The 24,161-nt window shown below is 38.9% G+C and overlaps 1 protein-coding gene across 1 annotated transcript in view; it reads left to right on the top strand.

Annotated features, from left to right (window-relative positions):
* itfg1 (integrin alpha FG-GAP repeat containing 1) overlaps positions 1–24,161 on the top strand; it is a 143,752-nt gene that overhangs the window by 80,599 nt on the left and 38,992 nt on the right. The window contains exons 11-12 of the mRNA XM_057346366.1: positions 20,587–20,743; positions 23,619–23,727. Coding sequence (XP_057202349.1) covers positions 20,587–20,743; positions 23,619–23,727 — 266 coding nt within the window. The remainder of the gene's footprint in view (positions 1–20,586; positions 20,744–23,618; positions 23,728–24,161) is intronic.

Below are 24,161 nucleotides of genomic sequence, written 5' to 3'. Positions count from 1 at the left end.
AAACAAACAGTTCTTGGCCACCATTGACTAATGGTAAAAATGACAATGGTAGTCAAAAGTGCCCCAGAACGGCGTGCTTTCCTACATTCTTCAAAATATCTTTAAATTTAAACAGATTCGGATTGACTTGAGGGGTGGGTAAATGATGACAGAATTTTCATGTTTGTGTGAATTGTCCCTTTAAGTTTTGGGGTGGGGCTTCATTTTTGCTTTTTCCTAATAATCCTACAGTACGTTTTTACCATGAAATTCATGAAATTTAGCCACCTAGTAAAATACTAACAAATTCTATATAGTTGGGCGAAAGAGGTTGAAAGAATAAGGCCTTGATGACATTGACTTAAAAGGAAAATTGTTTCAGAGGATGCACATGTTGATGACAGACATTTTTCCTTTGAAATAACGTGCCGTTGTGAAAGATGCACAAAGAAATATGTATTTAGAAAGTTTATAGGTTCCGTTTTGATTTTGTGTTGATTTCCAACTCAAGGACACCCATGCAAAGAGTTTTCACTGCGGACTCCCTCGGGTTTGTCTTTATATCCCATCATGCTTTACCTCAGCCTTTTACGCTTTTATTGGAGGGCAAGCAGCATTTAGACTGTAAAACTACTGTAGCTAGAGCAGCTCTGATTCTGTGTAACCGTAACCTTGACTTACTGTTGGAGCAGTAATGTTTCTATAGAGATGTCAGGCCTCGGCCCATCACTGTGAGAGTCAGACCCACATGCTGACAATAATACGGAGGAGCTCTGGATGAGATTAAATCAGTATATGTTTCTGTATGTCTCTATCTTTATGACAGTCCTCTGTACATCTGACGCGCACACATTTTATCCTCCACTATATACTTAGGGATTTTGGGACTATTTTGTGCTAGTCTGTGTCACTTTCTGAGGAAGTAACCGTGGGCTAGAAAAAGCAAAGCACTGTACGTATTTTTGTTGTAGAACGTCAACATTCAGAGTGTTTTGAAATGTTCTTTTAGGCTGTGTGTGCTGCACTGATCACTTAGTGTTTTCTCTGTCTTTAACTTTCAAACTAGGTACACATAGAGCGTTTTTTTATTTATTTTCATGATATGTTTGGTTTTTTTAACAGTGTTTGTGCATAAAATGATTACAGGTTATGTATTTTTTATATTTCAGCTGGTTTTGAGAACGGCTTTACAGTGACAAATGGCTGGTTGTCCAGAAAGTGCTTTTATGCAGATGGTGGGGCCGTACTACTTACAAAACTGTCACCAACGGGTCCTTCATTACACTTAATCCAAATTTATTAATATTAGATGGATTGTAAAAACAAATGTGTGCGTATGCACCTGAATCCAGTTAAAAATTAGTGCAAAAACCTTTTGAGTGTATGAAAGCAATTGTTAAATGAATGAGACTCGATTTGTCTTACCACACAGGCATGACTACAATAGTCTCGAGAGAACAAAGTGTGCATTCGCTCTCCTGTCATTGGCTGTCATCTTCCACCTACTTTGTTTCTTCCAGCTTGGTTTTCATAAATGCGTGCTGCCTATTCAATTTGTTCTTGGTCTGATTTAGAGAGAAAGAGAAGATGGCTAAGCAAACAGCCCTTTTATTCTTCTCTTTATCAGCAGATTACATGTCAAATACCAGGCTCATCTCCTGCACACTTTCCTCTCCCGTCCCATTCCACTTTGTTCTGGTGTCATGCCCAGGTCTTTGGTCCTTCGGTCGTAACAGAAGAAAGGAAAACTGACAAAAGAGCTTGGTCATCCCACCGACTGTCCAATAAAATCACTTTATTACTTTAAAGGTCCAGTGTGTCATTTTTTGGAGTATCTGTTGACAGAAATGCAATATAATAAACATAACTGTCTTCAGAGGTGTATAAAGCCCATCATTAAGCGTTGTTTTGATTACCTTAGAATGAGCTATTTCTATCTACATACACCGCAGGTCCCCTTGCATGGAATTTGCCATGTTGTTTCTACAGTAGCCCTAAATGGACAAACTGCTCTACAGAGCGTGTTTCATAAATACTTTATCTCCTTCAGCAAAAAAGCGAAAACGTGACGAAATCTTAGTTCTGTTATTGGAGTGAGCCGTTGGTTGCAATTCGCAACCTCACCACTAGATGCCACTAAATTTCATATACTGGACCTTACAAATCGCTTTCTTCATACATTACATTTTCCCCTTTACTTTAGAATTATTATTCAAAGCAGCATGATCTTGTTCTTCATTAAGAACTAATATAATAATTTTTCACTCAAGCATCTGTACCAGGGGCGCAGATGGCACCGGGGACAGGTGGGACATGACCCCCCCAGATTCCCCATATTTTGCCGTCACTGCTTCAGAATTGGGCTGACACACAATAAAAATCTACCGGTCACCATTACTTTGTACCCACGTTCTCACTACACCCTGTTCTGTTGTAAATAAACACACACGATGGTGCTGCCACCACCAACGTTCACATTCTCTGTGCTCTCTGTGTGCTGCTAGCCAGCTACAACTCCTGACCCCGCCCCCGAGGTCCTATGACGAGCTGTTAGCTGTCTCAATTGTGCCTGTAGTAGATGTAGTGATCATATGCCATCGTCTACTGAGCTGGTGATTTTGGAGAGTTGGTGAACTGAAATAAATTGACTGCATAACTGCCACATAAGGTATTGAAGAAACAAAAAACAATCACCTCGTTTTTTTCAAAAAACAAATGTAAGTATCCTATGCCTGTTGATTTTTCCCAGATCATGTGGCAGATTAGTTGTGTTATTTATTTTGTATAGCTAGTCTTTTGCACTTAGCAAACACAGCAAAACATGGAGAGCATGACTATGCAATTAGGTGTGTGGACAAAAAGAATGGTTGGATAAATAAATAAATAAATTGTCAGGAAATAATGTTTTGTCTGGACTTGGACGACTAAATAAGTGTCCTGGCATAACATTATCATCTAACCCAATGTACTGTATAAGTTGACAGGTCAATTTACTGATGTGTAAGCGACTATAAAATAAAAAATAATTATATTAAGTAAATTTGTGTAGTGTAAGGTTTATGCAAGCCAGAAATAAAGCCTATAGCCTTTTTGATATCCCCTTATAGCTGGAAATCATGGTTTTGATATACGGAGGATATAGATCTTCACGCCTGATAGTTCATGTTTACAAAATCACGTTTATGCCCTCTCTTAAATTAAGAGCTATGGAAAACATGGATGTTTAGTTTAGTTACACATCATTTGAAAAAGCTATTTCTAATCTATAAATTTCAACAAACTTGTAATTAACACTTTAAAATAGTTTTTGAGTTATTCTTAGACTTGTAAAATAATGACCAACCATTACTTTGGCATACTAGAAAAATAATAGTTTGATCATGCATTGCTAGTGTTGATCAGGTAGGCCTTTGTTCGTTGTTGTTGATCCATGATTTCAAATAAGAATCCTTCAATGGCTTTTTAGTGCAAACCATTAACCCAAATGATGCAAAGTAACTACTTGAGCACTAGTTAAAGCCCAAAATAACTAACTGAGTTTAAATCATTTGCTGACAGCTTGGTCCCCCCAGTTAAAAAATCCCATCTGCACCCCTGATCTGTACTAGTGCTGCGATTACCATTCACAGATCCCTCGACAGCAAGAGATGATCTCTGACCTCAGAGCAGTGTTTTTTACTTAGTGAGATTATTTAGACAGCAGTGAGAATGCTCCTTCAACTCTGATTTTCAAATTATGGCCAAGGGCATTGTTTAGCCTGTTAAAATATCTGGACGCAATGTGGGTCTGTCCAGCCTCTCAAGGAATAATAACAGCATTGTCTTTCTAATATACAGTATGAATGGATATGTTTAAAGGATAGTTCACCCAAAAATAAAATTCTGTTATGATTTATTCACCATCATGTTGTTTGAAACACAAAAGATATTTTGAGAAATGTCTCACAAGTTTTTTGTCCATATAATGGAAGTCAATAGGGAGCCAGTGTTGTCTGGTTTGCAACATTCTTCAGAATATATTATGTTTATATATTAAGAGACTATTTCTAAATTATTTTCAGTTTTTCAGAATTTACTATTTATAGGTTTGTAAAATGATCTTTTTTCATTCTGTGAACTATTAACAATATTACCAATTAATTAACAATACACTCCTGAACAAAATCTTAAGACCGGGGGAAACATTACAAGTATTCACATTTCTCGCTGGCGGATCGTAATCAGGTTATAAGTACTGCTTCAAAAAATGCCAAAACAAGAAACAGGAGCAAGAGACAAAAAAACAGAGAGTAGGCAATTTATTGAAAACTTCATTTAAGCTCAAACAGGCTGTTCATCAGCTGATCAAAAGTCTAGTAACTTATTTGTATCACAAATCAGTTTTCATGTGTCTTGTCATGCTTTCAGTCTTTCACATTGCTGTTGGATGACTTTGTCACTCCTAAGGTTTGATTTTTTTTTGTTCAACAGACACTGGACTGGAATGGCCATAATACCATGGCCGTAGGCAGGGTTTGAAAATTAGTGAGGTCTGTGGTGGGGTGTCAATAATTATACCTAATATTACCAATAAATGCTATTAAATCATTCGACTTTAATAAATATAATGAATAGTAAAGTTAACAAATGATAAATGTATACCTATAAAGAGGGCTTGATACTGTGGCTAGTGGTTTTCCAAAATAACTCATTGGTCCTACTCGACCCAGCGTCTGTCTGGTATGGATATATAGATATATATATAGATATATATCTGTCCCCACTATATTAACTTCCTAAAATGCATGATTACGTGAAAACGGGTATGCAAGTGTGTCATTACGGTATGCAGTGCAGAGATTGCGTACCCAAGCACGCACTCACTCATAACTCTTTCAATCGGATGATGTCGCCAGCCTCCCACATCAAGTGAAATGAATCCATCTTTTACACCACGGACAATAAACAACTTTGTAAACTGTGTAGACTGAATTATATCGCCTATGTGTAACGCAGTCACTCAGAAGAGTTTTAAACTGCAGAATATTCATTCAGAGCTTCACATTTTATTATTCAAAAAGACCTCGGTGACCTCATAGCTGGCTACGGCCATGCACAACACATCTAAAATTGCTGATTGAATGAACATTTTGAATGGTCTCTTAATTTTTTCCATGCCTTAAGGAAAAACAATTACCTTATTCCCATCATTGAGTGCTGGAGTGTCTTTCTGCAGTACATTATTGAGTTTGTTAAAGGTTTCTCCATATAGTCAGCCAGCCAGCAGCCCCTCCTCTGCACACAAGAGGGTCATTAACGGGGTGTTTCCCTGTACCGTTGTGTTCATCCTCTCTCTCTCTCTCTCTCTCTGTCTCTCTGTCTAGCTGTAGCTCTCTCTCTCTACCTCTCTTTTGCTTCTATTCTCAGTTTGCTTTTGTAGATCAAAGTCATCCCCCACCACACAAATGGGCCACTCGATAGGACCACTGCTAAGCCGTGGGCTAATGGTCCCTCTCTCCCCCTATTTCTGCCCATTTACGCTGAAAATTAATTAACGTTCTGCACCAATGGCCCCAGGATGCCCACCAGAGCTTGTCAGGGAGAATGCTATGTCGATTTATATAGCAAAGATATTTGGATGGGTGCATAGGATCAGGTTTAGAGAGATTGTGTGCTTCTGCCAGAGTACACAAACTGACTAATTTCTGTCTTTTTTTATCGATTTTTTTAAAAATGGTAATTGGCTGTGTCCCACCAATGAGGCCAGACTGCTTCTCCACCCCTTCATCTACCCGTTAATTCCCGCAGACCTAATGAATTTTAATGTAAAGGACGCAGTTGAAAATCTAATTTATTTTCATTTGTCAATTCAAATACGATCAACAGAGGAAAGCACAGCTAAACAGCCGGAGGGCCACACTGAAAATCCATTCGTCATCTACTCGAGATTGCGCCGACTCCTAACACGGAGACAGTAGCCTGTGCTTGTCTTTCTCTCTACAGTACCTCTCGCCTCTGTCCTCCCTTTTCTACCCACCACCCAAACTGCCAAGAACACTTATCTGGTGATTAGAGTGGACTTGATCCAGATGTTACAATTATGAAGTGCTTCATCATATTTTTCCTGACATCTTTATCTGCCTGCTCGGTATTGTTTTGTTCAGGGATCCTTTTAAGCATGTAGCGGAGCTCACTAATGAGATGTTTTGTGGTGGACTCCAGCTCTCTCAGCACACCGGTGGAGTTTAGAGGCGTGAGCTGATCTGTAGTCAGGCTGCAGGTGGATGCACATCTTGCGGGCCAGCAGGTGTGTTCTGGTTTAGCAGAGCTCCTGAGAGACATTATCACACTCGCTCTATTTCTCTCTCTCTCTCTCTTTCTGCTCTAATCACCTCTCTGCTCCGGTGTGCCTCTCTGCTATTCCTCACCCCTCTCTCTCTCTCTCTCTCTGACCAGCACTGCAGAGCACTGTCAGACTTTTACAGACAAAGCAAGTATTATAGTTACTGAATATTCACGTTCTTACTGTTAAAGCTAGCTTGAGTTTAGTATAGTTCAGCATGATGTCATAATTCCTTGGAAGATCATTTCTTTAGCAGGGACCTTCATACACAAAGCATTCAGTACGTGACTCAGTGGGCAGCGAAATGGTAGACACAGCCTACGTGTGTATTTAACATCTTTAAGTGACAAGTTTGAGAACAGACAGTATCTCTTTTACAGTAGCTCTGCAAGCATTTAAAATGTACAGTTGGTAACAGAGATGCAAACTACTCGCCTCAGCTAAATTCATAGTTTTTTTATCTAATTGTTTGTTAAAACGTTTAACCATTAACATTTAACAATTAAAATAACTTAAAATTAGGCTTTTTTGGTCCATTTTAAATAGCCTTACATCTTGTCTATACCAGGTGCAACGTCACAAGCCGCAACTGTAATACACGACAATAGACATGTGTTCGTAAATACGGTGCCTTTATCTTTCCTTTTGACTGGATAAAATAACACTCCGTTTATGCTGCGTAAGCTTCATATGCGCGCGCACTCGCATGCTCTGATGTAAACAGCCTCACATGGAGAAGAATGGGAGAAGGCCGAGCGCTGCCGACTTAAGATGAAATATGAGTTATAACACAGCAATTCTCATATTTACGTGTTTCTGAATATCTCATAGAAACAAATAGCCGAACTAAATCGATTTTGCATGCCTGACAGTTGAAGAGTTAGCTTTAATTAAACACCTGACAAATTATCAATAAACTGTACTTTCTATTTATGACTTATTATTGGTTGATATTTGAAAAAGTTATTAAACTTGGTTTTGACACTATAACACTGATATTGGCTTATGTTTTTGACCTGTTTTTGTAATGCATTTCATCACCGTGATACTACCGTCTACCATAATAAAAGCTTCATCAAAATGTACTACCGGCACAAGCCTACACGACAAGCTACAATATATTCTATATTAGTACTAATTTTTTTTATTCATACGAAACAATAACCCTTTTCACACACAGTCTTTACTGATATATTGCCATAAAATTGCAGTTATCAGATCATGTGTGAACAGAACCTTTCCCGTAAATCAGTACTCCCAATTTACCAGTAATAGAAGCTGTAAGATTACCGGCAAATTACCAGTATGAGGTAAGAGCACGTACAACGCATGACGCGCTGACTGCTTTGGGCCAATCACAACACTCTAACGCAGATGACGCGCACGCTCTGCGCTGCGTATCTCTTCACGTTTCTGCACTGAAGTTGGTCAAAACAGTGCCAAACACTTTCTCATGTATTCGTCAAACTGCTCACGTCCCTCGCGCATCTTCTGCGTATCTCTATGTATGAACATTACTGTTTCTGTTCTGCATTTGTCTTCATGTAGTTCAGGACAGTTTTTAAGTTTTCTATCTCCCTGCTGTAACTCAAAGTAGGGATGTATAGAGAAAAAAGTAATACAATTACCAGATAAAAGGACCGACATGAAGCAAAAGCTGTTATACTTCCCTCGATTTTAATAAGGCTGCTTGTGCATCAGCAGCATACATGCAGATTTGAGCGACAAAACACAAAAGGCATCCTACTTCGGTCACAGAAACAAAAGAAGAAAAAATAAAGAACAGAATCAGTAGGAGCAGTTCTCTCATCTCACGTTAGTTCTTGATCTCTCTCTTGACATGCCGCCTCTCGCATGCACAGATCTTTATTACCGTAAATACACAAAGTGACCGCATGCGAGTGGCACGCCGCATTGTACTTGGGTTAAGAGCAAGTGTATGATCCAAACATCAACAACACTGGGTTCGTTCGGATATAAAATCACACCCGCCATATTTTCAAACATAACATCTGCCATGAATGCCTCTGGTGTTTCCACCTCAACTTTCACTTTTCATTTTTTGAGCTGTTGAAGTTGTGCCTGTTGGATCACATTTTCCTTCTATCTGTATAGATTTGCAAGGATGTTTTGTCTAGAAAACAATATTTTGTTGCTTTCCTTCTAAAACCTTGGTTGTCCAAATTCTCTGTATTTCAGGAAATGGGATTAACACTGTACTTTTTAAATGATTAAAGGTGTGATGAACTGGGCTTGTTTATTGTTATATACTGTAGTTCTAAAATCTACTTATGACGTTTGCGTGGTTTTTACATTTAAAAACATCATAATCAATAAGTAATAGGCTATTTTCTACCCTGGTTTTGAGTCCAGTTTGACAAACGATCGGTTTGAATGGGCGTTCCGCCATGAAGACTTGGAAGTAAACGCCCACTGCTATGATTGGATAGCAGTTTGTATTGTAAACTTAGTTGGATCCTTCTGTGAATTTTGTTAGAGATGTAGCGTTAGTTTACACATTAGCACTATTCGAGATTAGCATTATCTGGGGACCTCGTGTGATTTATAAATTACCTCCCCACATCAGTATTCCATGTGACGCATTCGCACGGGATGATTTTACTCAAATTTACTGATTTATTTCCCTGATATGATGACAAGGCTTTGTGTATAGTTTGTATAGCCTATAGTTGTATTGCGTTTAATGATATATGACCGTACCTGTCAGCATTTGAGACCCGTGATCGTGAACCGGACAAAAGATCCCATGATAAATAAACAAACGGGAGACTCCCGGTGTTGTGCCGAAAACAGACTCCCTGCCAAATTATGACTCCCTCATTCCCCACTATCATTAGATTTTAGGATTAGGTGTGAGGGAGGGGTTAGGATTAGCCAATCCCCAGCAAAATCAATGAGGGGAGTCGTAATCTGGCGGGCGTCCAAATTCGGCACAACACCGGTAATTTATGGATGTGACCCGGCACCCGAAATAATACCAAAACACTTCAAAACAGCCTCCATTATTCGCAAACAGTGGATAAAACCTTGAAAATTGATATATGAGCCCACCAAATCACAGAGATCCCGATTCGCGCGGTTTTAAGATCACAGACAACCTCTGTGTCAGGGTTCTGGTAGACGGAGAGCACACCACGGAGGTAGATAAGAAAAAGGAGTTTATTTAAAAAAACAGGTAAGTATCCAAAAACAGCTAAGTATCCAAAAACAGGTAAGTATCCAAAAACAGGTAAGTATCCAAAAACAGGTAAATCTCCAAAAACAGGTAAGTATCCAAAAACAGGTAAGTATCCAAAAACAGGTATATCCCAAAAACAGGTAAGTCTTTCAAAAACAGGTAGGTATACTTATCGGGGTTGAGAATTGCTTTGAAGACAACAAGACTGAACAGGGAAGAACAAAAAGGTGCAAACTTAAATAGAGTCCTGATGATGTGATGCAGGTGTGGACTAATCAAAAATGGTGGATGTGTGGTGCATGCTGGGAAATTGAGTTCAAAACTCCGGGGAGAGGGAACGGGTGAAGCGAGCTGGCGGTGACGACATGGGGGGCGTGGCCGGTGGTGCTGAAACCGTTACACTCTGCAATTAATACAAATGACAAGAGGTCCCCGCCATTCCTATCGGATCCAATATTGACGGCACAGCACTGCTTTTTAATTTTAGTCTCTCCACAAATCCAGCGACGACCTGTGCCTTGTTCATGAAGGAATCCTCGGAGAAATGAAACGAACAAACGCTCCATGTATTTCCCACATGAGCTGGAATGTCTTTATAAATAAACTTTAACCACGCATTCCTAATATTGGAATCCGAAGGAAGGTTATGCAGCGACTGTATTCTTCCACAACCAGGGATGGCACAATATTTAGCTATCTTTAACGGCATGTTTGTTTATTGCTTGCTCGCTCTATCTGGTTCCGCGCCACTTGTGTTACTTCAGAATTGACATGCGGGAACCAGTGGGCGGGGCTAGAGAAGTAGTCGTTGATATTCTTTCTGTGGAGGCGGTGTTCAACCTATCATAGACAGGCACATTCCAGAACCTGGCGTTCGCTGGGCCTGGTGTCAATAACAGTTGTAATCTCAGTAACAAGGGCGTTTTCAGTTCTGACACTTACATGATGTTCGTGTGAATACGATTCCCTCTTATATAACAAAAGCTCGGGTTAAAATTGTGGCTTTAATTTATGGCATCTTTAAATACTGTGTGGTAAAAGTTGACAAGCACTTTTTATCAGTTATATATATGCAACCCAGTGACAAACATAAAGGGTGACTAATAACAATGATTTATGGCAAAAAAATAAAAATCACTAAATAAGGAGATACGAGGTTTCAGAAGGACAGCAGCGATTGAGAGGTCCTATTTCTGGTTTTGGAGGACCCACAGCACTGCATGTTATTTAACACATCAGATTTAAATGATCAGCTCAATAGCACAGATTGTGCCTGAGCCTGAGTGTGTTAGGTACTGTAGGGGGGAAGTGCAAAATGTGCAAAATGTGCAGAATTTAGAACCACTGTTTTAGATGAAAGCATACTTTTGCATTGGAGCCACTACAGCTCCACCTTCTCTTATATGGTGAGAATCGAACAGAATGAAGAAATGAACAGAAGAACAGACCCCACCAACAGCCATTATTATTCGCTGAAAAAGACATGTTCTTAGCTGCAGGAAGCCACTTCACAGCTCAACCAACAGCATTACCTTTCAGAACCGCCTGCTGTGGGTTATACCTACACCGCAGGGAGAGAGAAGTACAAAGACGTGAAATGACCAACTATGGGTCTCCATTAGCCATGGCATCTGTGTGAAAAGAGTGAAGTTTAGAGAGATCCATTAAGCAGAATTAATGCGTGTTTAATTGAACGTTCCTTTATGATGTCGGGATATTCTCTTAATTGAAGTGCTTGAGTTTTTATGAGGATTATGGAAGAAGACTCCCATGAGGAGTGTGCGGGAGACCTCTATACACCATGCACAAATAATGGGATGTATTTGGATTGCATTTGCTATTATACACTACAGTTTGATGTAAATATGGTTGTTTTGTATTGCAGTAGTCTGGCGACTGGCGAGTCCTGTATTTATTTGTTACTTCGAGAGTGGTCTCATTATTTACTCTATATCTATACGTTAAATAATTCACACATTTAATTATTTGGCCTGGCTGAGCTCGGCCTTAATTTTAAGTCTAAAGCAACTGCAGCTGCATGGGGCTCTGTTGCTAGGCAATGGCCGTCCACCTCATGAACATGTGTTTTGAAATACTAGTCTCGTTGTCAGTCAGGATTAGTGGTAGTTCCATTACGACTTGCAAAAACGTCTTCATTTCGCAAAGATGGAAGATAAATGTCGATACGTGTCAATATTTCTCACTCGGCAGACTGTATTCCCATTTACTTTTAAGATAAAATGGCATTTGGAAATACAGTCAAGATTAAAGTTTAAAGGCCTGTCAAATGTTAAGCAAAGATTTATTTCCTCAAATTAAGAGGATAAGGATTAAATTGAAAGGTCCCTAAAAATCAGCCAATTGGAGAAGACACGCTCAGTGAAATTCTTTCAGGTTATCTACTGCGGTTTGGTGATTTACTGTACCTAAAATGTGACATATTTTCAAATGTTGACGATGCTTGATATGTCTTGACATTTTTGCATTTGAATATTTAAAAATATTCAATTAGATTTTCATTTGTCCCAATTTTTAAAAGCCTGATTTTGATACAGGGCTTAAAGTTTTCCGGCTTGTAGCGTTTGACTGCGGAAAAAAGATTTACTTTAAAAAAGCTTCTTGATATCAGTTCGAGACGAGTTCATAAGTTCGCCTACCAATGGTATATGAGGAACACTTCTTTCATTCTCAACCAACCAAACATTACTAGCCAATCAGAATTAAAATGGGGCGGGTCTTGGTTGCCGGAGTGGAGACGTCACATTGGAGAGTAGCAAGCAGCAAACAGTCGGCAGGATGGAGAGTAAGTATAAAGCCTGAAGCGGGGGGCAGCTTTTAAGTCCATTACAAATATAACATACACAAAAAAGAGACTGTGACATATAGACCGATAACGTTCCCAGATAGCACAATCCATCTGGTTTACGTCTATTTGACGTCTGCATTTACATCTGCAAGACATCTGCAATACATAGTTTGCTCATCTGCAATATGTCTCGGAGACGTCTGAACGTCTGTAATACGTCTGCTAAAGATCTGGAGATCTGCTGCGTAAAAACATCTGCTAAACATCTTAGAAAGAGCAGCTTTACATCCATTCTAAATCATAAACATCTTACAGACATCTTCTAGATGTCTATATGACGTCTGACAGCAGACATCTCTGAGACGTATTGCAGATGAGCAAACTATGTATTGTAGATGTCTTGCAGATGTAAATGCAGACGTCAAATAGACGTAAACCAGATGTATGTGTGCTATCAGGGTTGTGTTGTTTCGGCAAATCATTTAATCAGACCTCCGCTTCCACTTCTGCGCGCCGAGATATCAAGGATCGATTTCTAAAACATCTAAATCGTTTTCAAATGTTTTCACAGCTTGTTGTACCTATCTCACAGAGCTAAGTCAGTCCGTGTATCATCTGATCATTTGATTATTCCATTCAATATAACAAACGGAAAAAGAAAAAAACAGTCAATATTTCGTTTTTCCGTTTTTCTGTAGCCTATGCACAAAAATGAAAATAAAAAAGTTTTTCTTCGTTTCTCCCGTGTTTTTCAACACCTGCTTCTCTTATTGCCTCCATTTTGATAATGACAAGTTACTTGTTGCGCTAGTTGTAAAGAGGGAATAAAATTGTCTATTTGAGCCGTCTTTGCCACAGTACACTGTTAACGATTTCCTTGTATTTTTACAGTAAGTTACTGGCAGCACGGTTGCCAGCAAGTTACTGTATTTTTATTTACAGTGCTGTACTGTAATACATTTTACAGTACAAAAAAATTACTGTATAGCTACAAAACAGTACTTTACTGTATTTTTACTATATTGTGTAATTTTGTCTATTTTTACTGTATTTGTATTATACTGTAATTTACTGTAATACCTATATTTACACATTATTACTATTTTATACTTTTTGGCAATAATTACTTTATTAGTTATTCATATTACTAAACTGCTATACTTGACATTATGAATCAAAAGGCAATCCAAGCAATGTTTGCATCAAAGTATTAAAATATTTTAAAAAATTAAACATTTGAAATAGTATTGAAGTATTATGTATTATATTAATAAAAACTGAATAATGACTATGTATATATTACAACATTTAAGTGACTAGAAATTTAAACATCTCAACAAGAGAACACTGGTCTGTAGTTTAAAATGTTCCATTTAAACTTCATCAAGGACTAAACTGTAACATTTAAATCTCACAAAGAGAACACTGGCCCGTAGTTTGACATTTTCGATTCAAAGTTCATCAACGACTAAACTGTAACATATTTAACTGAGGTAAAGAGAACACTTGCACATAGTTTTGAATATTCTACTCCAATTTCATAAAGGACTGAACATTAATGCATTAAACTGTGGCAGATAGACCACTGGCCTTTAGTTTGAAGTCTTCCATTCAAACTCCATCAGGGACTGCATGAAGCTGTTCACATGGGGGTTAATGGCCACTGCCTTTCTCTGCACCACCTTCCCTGTCTTTTTGCTTACTCCCTGTCTGGATGTGCATTTTTTCCCATCTTCAGGGTTGATTCTGGCCAGAAACCTGTTAGCAATATCATACACATTAAGTCAACAAATATGCCTATATTTATTATATTTACAAATATGCCGAAGATTCAAATACACTCAACTCATCCCTGAATTTACTCCTATCCTGAGTGTAGTGTGTGGGTATGTGACAGTGTAGTGTAGTGTGTGGGTGTGTGAGAGTGTAGTGTGTGGGTGTGTGAGAGTGTAGTGTAGTGTGTGGGTGTGTGAGAGTGTAGTGTGTGGGTATGTGAGAGTGTAGTGTAGTGTGTGGGTGTGTGAGAGTGTAGTGTGTGGGTGTGTGAGAGTGTAGTGTGTGGGTGTGTGAGAGTGTAGTGTAGTGTGTGGGTGTGTGAGAGTGTAGTGTGTGGGTGTGTGAGAGTGTAGTGTGTGGGTGTGTGAAAGTGTAGTGTGTGGGTGTGTGAGAGTGTAGTGTAGTGTGTGGGTGTGTGAGAGTGTAGTGTAGTGTGTGGGTGTATACATGGGTATTTAAAGAAACTGTAGTGGGAAAGTACAAACTTACCGAGCATAATGAGTCTGGGTGTCTCTGGTATCTGGTATCACCTGCTGTGCCTCCACATCTGCCTGGGTTGCAGTGACCTGTAACATAGTAAAACAACATGAAGCAATACACAAAACTTGAAGTAACTACAGAAAACATGATGGCATCAGGGTCCAGTTCTTCAATCTAAAAATTAAAGGTAACTGCAAATGTTCTCATGGTGCTGCAGGCAAAACAATCAATGAATGTGTTGAGATAAAACAATACTTACATCAGTTAAGATGAACAGGGAGTCCATCGCCTCTCTGAAGAAGGCCATCAAGAGCAGGATGACTGAAGTCGCCATTAAATCTTGATCTTGTAGTGTCCTTGAGTCATTCTCCATTTCGGTCAGCAGAGCCTGAATCTCTCCTTTCCACCTCAACTTCTGATGCTGGTAGTTGCTGATGATTCGCCTGCCTTTATTCTGCAGTGCAGAAAATTTGGTAACACTTTACTATAGGGTTTTGTTCCATAACATTTATTAATGGTTTAGCTAATATGAACTAACAATGAACAATATCTTTTTCAACATTAATAATATTTGATAATTCATTATGAATTAACTAATGTGAAAAGAGATAAATCGATTGATTTAAAAGTGTATTGCCAAATGTTAAAATGTATTAACATCCTATGTTAACAAATATAACCTTATTGTAAGTGTTACTAAAAAGTCAGTAGTAAAACCAAAAACAAATTTGAATAAAAAGTTGTATTATTATGGTCAATACTTACAGAAAACCCATAAACCCAGGGTGCAAAAAGGGACCAAACTGTCACGCTAGAGCTGAAAGGAAAAAAGTATGTTACTTGCTAAAATTTTGAAACCATTCTGTTTATTATATACGTTTCAGATAGCCAAGCAAAAATGTAGCAAAATTATCATTTAAATGTTATGCATTAACATTAAGAGTTATTTGGGATTGCATTTTCGGTTACACACCGAAATAGTATGGGTGTAGCAAAATTCAATGTGGTTTTGAAAATGCATTTTCAAGCTGTTCGCGCTCCTCTCTCCGACTTACAGCGTCATTACGTAAAGGCGGAGCCAGCATCGCTCGTTACCAAAGTACGTGCATTGATTTGAGGCGTTGGACACTTGTTGTAAGTGTTGGAAGCAATATTGCTACAAATATGCTACCACACAATACTTATTGGCCAACTGAATGTAAAACACTCTAAAGAACATCATTTCTGCTTTTGCTGCTATACCGTAATAAGTAAACAGTAATAACACCGCGAACCCATTTATTCACCTGTTAGTGTATGAAAACAGCAGTAAGCTGTATAGATCGCACTCATCGCAGTTAAATATTACGTTTCACTTCGTGTGGAGCAGTTTGGTGCTGTGTGGGCTACTTTACAGTGCCTTTGTTATTTCACATGAGATTTATTTGGGCCGAGTGAGAGCGTGAGATATAGAACCTGAAAGCGTGTCAAGTCTGGTCTATTTACAGACAAACTATGTTGATGTTCATATATCCGAACAGTATTTTTACATTTAAAAGAAGACGCAAATACCGATTAGTGATTGATATGAAAATGTTGTTTTAGCACGTGCACAGCTAATTCACGAGTTAGCCTGTCATACGGTCGAACTGAATACTGCTGCTGCTCCTCCCTGCCCCTAACTGAACAGAGGAAAGCCAAGATAAGCGATCCTAAACTGAGACAGCAATACCGCGCTCGCGAGGAGTCTTAGTTCAATTGGTTAACGGGAGTAAATTGGTTAACGGGAGTTTATCTTTTGCCAAATACAAGTCATTTTACCTACCTTGCCATTGTAAATGAACTTCAACAATTCCACAGAAAATAAACTCACCAAAACCCTCATGATTAATTAAGTGGGATGTGTAAATCGGGTTTAAGCAGTGGGTAACAGTTAGACATCTAGGGAGGGACAATTTCTGAGGGAGACTGCCACGTTTGTTGGCGACCTTTTCTCTCTCATTCCACGTTTAAAACAACATTGTGACAAACTGTTGTGCAAAATACTAAAACTAAATAATAGGTTTGCATGAAACACATAAAATAAACCAAACTGCAAACTTACCGAACTGCCAGAAATCGAATCGAATATCCTCCTCCAGCTGCAGCCAGGAGTTGTGCTCTGTGTGATTTGACGTTGTGGCGCACTTTCGCTACGCCAATCCTGTATTATTGCACATTACAGCAAGGCTACAGCTAGGTTACAGCGAGACCAAAATATACTGTAGAAGTTTCCCGCTCTATCAAAATTACCCAGAATGCATTATGAACTGCAGTATTTTACTGTAATATACACATGCAGTATTGTATTGTGGATTTTTACAGTAATGTGCTGCTAAATCTACAGCGACATCTAACAGTGTAATCTTAATTTTCAACAATATTTCATATCCACAATATTCTGTAATTTTACATCTTCAACACAAATAGTTATAATATTTGATATATAGCTCAACGCTTTTATTTACCTCTCTGCATTAAACAGCACGTTGATCTAAACAGATCCTCTTCTCGTGTTCTGGTAATGATGTTTTCGTTTTTTCATGTAATCTACATACAGTAAAACGAGCTTGCTATGTAAAGTCCATGGAGAGTTTGTAGAAAGCATGAGTTTGTGTTAGAGTTTATTACCCAGGCATTGTACACTGAAGCATTAGCATGTCATTTGTTCAGTTTGGTTTCTAGATCCCAGATGCATTATTTGGACACGTCTCCATGCCCCTTTACCCTTTTTCACCAGAATTTCCATATGGAAAAAGCATCTGTAGAAAACGAATGAAACACTGTGCACCTTCAGACTGCTTTGTTTTTGCCCTTGAGAGCAAATTGAAAGAGAAGTACACCAACACATACTGCAACAGAGAGGGGGAGAGAGAGAGAGAGAGAGAGAGAGAGAGAGAGAGAGAGAGAGAGAGAGAGAGAGAGAGAAAGAGAAAGAGAAAGAGAAAGAGAAAGAGAAGCTTCAGGAAGTGTAGGAGGACCACTATTGAAGAGATGCCTGAGGGAGCGAGATCTCTCTGCTTCTGTCATCTTACCCCTCAGAAAATCTCCAGACCTGCCACCTGCCGTCCTTCTCAGCATCCCCTTGTTTGTGCTGTTGATAACTGACGTCTTCAAAAATTCTGGTTTTGATACCCGGCCTGCACAGCAGTCAGGAAATGCCATAGCTAAATTCTTCATTTACAGGAGGAAGAGAAAAAACACTGTGTGTTAGACAGGGGTGGATGTAGAGGTCAGCCTGTGGGCTTGCCTCTGGCCTCTCTTCCCTGCTAGGTGTGCCATGGTGCTGGGTCCAGAGCTCCCAATTAGGCAAGGGGTATGTGTGTGTTTGTGTGCTTAGTCATGGCACAGAAAGCCGCTGGTCATGACCGTGCTCCACTGAGGTAGCAAACGGACCAGAAGTCAGACCTGCATGCACTCAGATTAGCACATATACAGTGCATTTTCACACAAATGTTTGTAGTTGTGTCTGGTTAGAAATCTACACAGTACACCGAGCTGCTGGCACCTACTCTTCCACTGGCTGTCTGCTTTGAGGACAGTTCCTGTCCAAATGCACCGATGCATTTCTGCCACTAGTCTTTAAATTGACACTCATAACAGTTGTACATCAAAATACAAGTATAGAAACTTTCCTTATGTGTTCAGCAGCTGTTTAAACTATGAAGATGCTGTAAAGCAGCTGTTGTGGTGTCTGTTAATCCTGTGCAGGGACGGCAGGTCTGCCTCTATGGCTGGCAGACTTTGGCAAAGCCCCCAAATCGGCCTGCGCTGAAAGGCAGCCAGCAAAGGTGCACAGAAGCTTTGGCTGCGAAATGCTCAGATTAGTGCACCAAGATCCAGATTGACCAACACAATCCGAACTGGAAGTGTCATCGTCTTGCAGAGTGCTCCGACAGCTGAAGTGCAAAATGCTGTTTTATGGTCACAGTCAAATAGGAATTTAAAACAAAAATCACAGTAGTTTTGGCTCTTGTGTAGTTATAGTGAATAAAAACGACAGGAGTGTGTTTCACAACTACTGTACCTTCCCCAGCTGTGATCTGCAAAGTAATGAGAAAAATGCACGTAGGAGTTTCATACAAATTTAACAAAAATAAAACATGCATTATGTGTGTGCAGAAATAATATGAGAACTTGAACAATAATTCAAAGTTTGCATTTCTGCTGTTAAATTCTTGAAGACTCATTGCCCCACATTTTCTGTTATTGTACTGTTAGCACATGTGTGACCCTGTTAGGGATGGGCGATATGGCCCTAAAACTATATCACGATAATTCCTGGTATTTTTTGCGATTTCGATAAAAATTACGTTATATCCATAACGCCATCTACCGCTGTTTTTTGCGTCAAGTGATAGTAGCTGCATGTAGTCTAGACCCTCAGAAAAACAAATATTATCAAAAAGTAAAACTTACCCAAAATCAAACAGTTCCTAAAATATACCTACAGTATTTTTGTAAATATAAAATATAATAGTGAGATTCGACTTCAAAAGGTTGTAGTAAAGAAAAGTTAAATGAACTAAAGCTCAATAAACACATCATGTCATACCTAAAACTGTATATATTCTATTGTTGGGTGGAAATGATCGATCGCATCACGCTGTCAATCACTCTCTTGAACTGTGTGAACCTTCTCTTCTCACAGCAACATACACTGAATCTGTCTATGACTCGCGCTACAGAAAGAGAACAGAAAAAAATAACGTAATACAAACTCGCATTTGTACTGTATGTAAACAGGCAGCAGTGCTGTGCGCGCTGTGTCGCTATGAAAGCACATGTGGGCGTGAGCTGCTCACGGGACGCTCCGTTCATCCTGTATATAACAGGCAAGAAATCGTCTTAAACAATTTGCGCACGCGCGCATAACATCTAACGAATGTTTAAATAATTACTTTTAGCCAAACTAAATGTTGTGGTGTAACGTATTATGACTACCAACGAATACTTAACAAACGAATTAAATAAAACGAAAGTGAAACTAAACATTAACTCGGATGTAAATCCAAACTAAAGAGTCATAATATAATTATGAGATTAAGATCATCAAAGTTTGATTTCAGTCATTAATTTCACTATGATTTCAATCGTTGACAAGATATCAAGGTTATATTTTCACAGAATGTTTTTTGTGTGTGTGTAAATCACAAAAATGACTTCAGCTGGGTTTTCACTGGCAGGTTCATATTTATTTTCTATAAACTATTATGATAATCGACAGCATGTCACAGATGCTTTTAGTAGAGTTTAACTTGTTATTAACTTGAAACAGTCTTTTTAACATTGACAGTGTTTATAGTACATATCTTGAAAAAAAGTGTATCTTTTGTGGTGTGCTGGCAATGTTTTTTAGCTTGACCTTAATGCTTTGTGCTCATTCCATCTGCAATTCTTTCTGCTGAAACCAAGAAGAAAAAAAACAGAGGATGAAAAAACCCTTCTATTTTTAGCCTCCTGTACACTCAAGTCGAAATTAGCATACGTAGTGCCACATGGAAAATATCGAAGAAGGGGGAGAAATTGCAAAAGAAAAGAAAAAAGGTTTAAAGGGTTCTGAATAAAGTAGAGGGTTGGCAGATGGGTTGTTGAGCAATGCAGAAAAGCATCTCATTCCTTAATTCACTGTTGGCTCTCAGATCCACACTTTCCTCCTCTTCCCGCAGACTGAACGCTGAATTATGAGCAGGAATCGGTTCTGCTTAATTGCCTTTTTGTATTGGGGGATTGAAGAGTTTTTATTTTTTGTCACTTTTCCAGTTTTCCAGATTCCTTACTGCTTCAGCAACCCCGCTCTACTGTGTGTGTCTGTGGATAATGTTGTAAATGAAGAAGCGTTCAGTGCTCAGACATGATCTTTAATTGGCCAGAGTTCACTGGTCTGCTGTACGCTTGCAAACGTAATTAGCAAGGGTTAAATTCAACATGACAGTGTCTTCACACACTTTTTAGGAAATCCGTTTACGGTAACTAGCATCTCTGTGCGATTTTCTCTCTCCGCAGCACACAGCAGCAGCAGGCGTTCCTGCTGGAGAACGTGGCGTGTAATAACGCGGACTGTCGCGATGCGGGACGGATGTTTCGTGTGCACTGGGAGCAGTCAGATCTCAGCGCCATCCCCAGGGCTGTTGTGGCCACTTTTTTTGACATCTATGAGGACGTAAGTGTCGGCCCTTTCCCCTTGCCTTTGGCAATTTAATTAAAGCCGACAGAGTGCGGCAACATGGCTACTTCAATCTCTCTCGCTTTCTCTCTCCCCGATCACTCTTTTCTCATCTCACTGAAGTCTGTGTGACCCGCATTACTGAGCTTTAGCCATTATCTGATTTACTCTGACTGTAATATTGCCCCAGTGGTGCCACACAGGCCCTGTCCTCTTTTGACATTGAGAGTGTAGAGAACTACACAGGCAATATTTGCCAACACTGATCTGTCTCTATGTATGTCTGTCTGTTTTTCTTTGTGTCTGTCATGTTTATTTTACCATTATTTTACTTTTTAAAATTTTAGAGGTCCAATGTGTCATTTTTTGCTGGATCTATTGACAGAAATGCAATATAATATACATAACTATGTCTTCAGAGGTGTATAAAGACTTTACATAATGAAGCGTTGTCTTTTTATTACCTTAAGCCCTATTCGCATGGTATTAGTATTATCTGGGGAACTCTTGTGATTTAGAAATTACCTCCCCACATCTGTATTTCATGTGGCGCATTCGCACGGGATAAGTGAAGCCTGTGATTTTACTCAAAATTACTGACTTATTTCCCGGATGTGATGGCAAGGCTTTGCGTATAGTTTATAGCCAGGGCCATACGCAGGATTTTGGAAATACCAATGTCCAAAAACTGAATTTGTCACAAACAAAAAAATTGACTTTCTTGATCTACAGTATGTTCATTTTAAAACGTTTGGATTGCAAATTACATAACAATTGCTAAAACCATGTCTGTCTTTTCATGTTTATCAGTAATGAAAGTATACACATGGTGAATTTATATTTTTATACAAATACTACCAGATTGAAATACAACCTGTCTTTCATAAAGGTATGGAAGAATATTGGTTGCTATTTTCAATTTGAAATGCAATCCACAAAATGTCAATGCAGTATGTAAAATGACAATACAATTGCTTCCATATAAAGGAGCATAATGCATTTGGGTTTGAAATTACATAAAGGTAAGAGGTTTCCATTTTTGAATGAACTGTCCCATGGGTACGGCCATGTTTATAGTTTATAGTTGTATGGTGTTTAATGATATATGACCACGGGATTAAGATAACAGACAACCTCTGCAATTATTACTTATTAATTATGACTAGAGGTCCCCAGGTAATACTAATCCCGTGCGAATTGGGCTTTAGAACGAGCTATTTCTATCTACATACACCGCGGTACCCCTTGCATGGAATTCGCCATGTTGTTTCTACAGTAGCCCTAAACGGACAAAATGCGTAAATACATTATTTCCTTCAGGCAAAGAAGTGAAAATGTGACGACATCTTAGTTCTGTGTCAGCCTCCGTAGTGTTTCGAAAGGGCGGGGTGGAGTGTGCTGCTAAATTTCATACACTGGACCTTTAAATGTGTTTTACTTGTGAACTGTACATATTCTGGTTCTGGGCAAATCTAATTTCCCTAATTTGATTTTCTTATCCAAACTATTGGACAATTTATATAACCTTTAAAAATGACAGATTATTCCTGTGCAAACTCTTGGACTTGGTCGGAGATGTCCTATTTTCATTTTGCAATCCTAGTAGTACTGCACATTCAGATTTTGTAAGAATAGGCCTCAAACTGTTTGCTTACCCTATGGTTCAAGTTTGCCACATTTTAAAGATGTCCCTACCATTCCAGTAGTTAAAATAGAGCTCCCCTGAGGTCAACTTTATTTCGCCTTTCTTTAAAGTGAAGTGTTTATCTCGGTAGGTGCTCAAGGTTTGTTACAGATGATTGATTTCTAAGTGTCCTTTGATCACATTTACTGATTTGGTTTGTCTGGATAAATTCTACACATTGTGGTACACAGACACATAAACATCTCTGACTTTATTTCTTTCTCAGTCATGCCCAGAAAAAAACAACAACAACAATAAAAAAACAGTACATTGTTCCGGTATATATTAAGTTTGGTCATTTTATAGTGTCATACCAATAAAAAAGTATACAAAGCCTCCAAATAATACACTCTACCTGTATATATTGAATCATGGCTGTGTGTGTGTTGACCAACAAAACATTATGTTGGCTGATAGCTGGTGGCATTTAAGCTGCCTTTGCTGAAAAATGCGACTATTAGAAACAGTCTGTTGAAGTTATGACTCCTCTATCGTTTTCTTTGTCTATATCTCTCTCCCTTTCTCTCTCAATGTCTATGTTTTTTGGTGTCCAGCTTTTTTGCAAGCCGACAACTCTGATTCAGCATGCTTACTAAATAGCAGTGCAGCTGCAAGCTTGTAACACCACAAGCTTGTTTAAGAAGGTCCATGTAGGTTTGTCTGGGATTTTTGTGGTCATGCAAGGACATCAAACATCCCCATGCCATAGACAGCCCTCGAGCATCTCGTCCTCCATCTTACACATGCACATCTATGCGTGTCTTAATTTGCCATCATCTCTCCCTCCTCTTCCCTCTATGATTCACCCTTCCCTCCCTTGTCCTGTTTCCCCATCTGTATCACAACCTTCTCCCCGTCGTAATCACAATATAGCCAATTACCTCAAATTCCCTCATGCTTACATAACTAATGGAGCTAAAGGCTCATTAAACAAACAGCACGCGCATGTCTCATTCTGTTAGCATAAGAGCTAGTCATCATTAGCACGGTATTAGGATGCTATCTGTATAGGATCCCCAGCATAGCAACATTCTTAAGACCGTGACCGATAGACTGCAGAGAGAGGCTGATAAGAAATCGTAATAGCTTGGCGGAGTCCATTAGGGATATGAAAGTGTTCGTCAAACAGGGGAGATTCAAAGGGCTTTATGCATTGCAAGTGACTGAGGTCTGATTTCTCATTTGCAGGGTATATTAGATATGATCGTGCTCAGCAAGGTGGAAGGGAAGGAAGAGCTCATCATCCATGCTTTGAAGAACAACTTTGAGGTGGATGCATATTTTGTGAAAGTGATCGGTGAGTATGAGAACTACTGTATGTATGAATGAGACACACCTTCACTTTCAGGTCTGTTCTATGGACTTTTTTAAACCCTTTTAACGCTCAACCGTAAGACGTTTTTCTGCATGCTCAATTTGGAAAGTAGTTTGCCCCTGGAAATATAATTGTATGTGTCAGAAATGCATTTTTATTCAATAGAAGGTTTAATAATATTTTTTATCTGTTTAAGTTACAAAAAAATATATAGCTGGTCATGTCCATGACAGCTATACATTTATTTAAACTAAAAACTAAAACAATTTGCCGTGAATGATTAGAATAACGTGATTTGTTTGTAATTTTGAAACCATTTCAAGCCTGCTTTCTTTTAGAACGCAATTAGGACTACATTTCATATTTGTTTTCCAGCCAGATAACTTGACCTTTGTGTGACAACAGCACTTGCCCGA

The sequence above is a fragment of the Triplophysa rosa genome, linkage group LG1, assembly GCF_024868665.1.
Source record: "Triplophysa rosa linkage group LG1, Trosa_1v2, whole genome shotgun sequence".
In the NCBI taxonomy this organism is placed as follows: domain Eukaryota; kingdom Metazoa; phylum Chordata; class Actinopteri; order Cypriniformes; family Nemacheilidae; genus Triplophysa; species Triplophysa rosa.
Note: the sequence above shows the minus strand (reverse complement) of the source record. Positions and strands in the feature narration are given on the sequence as shown.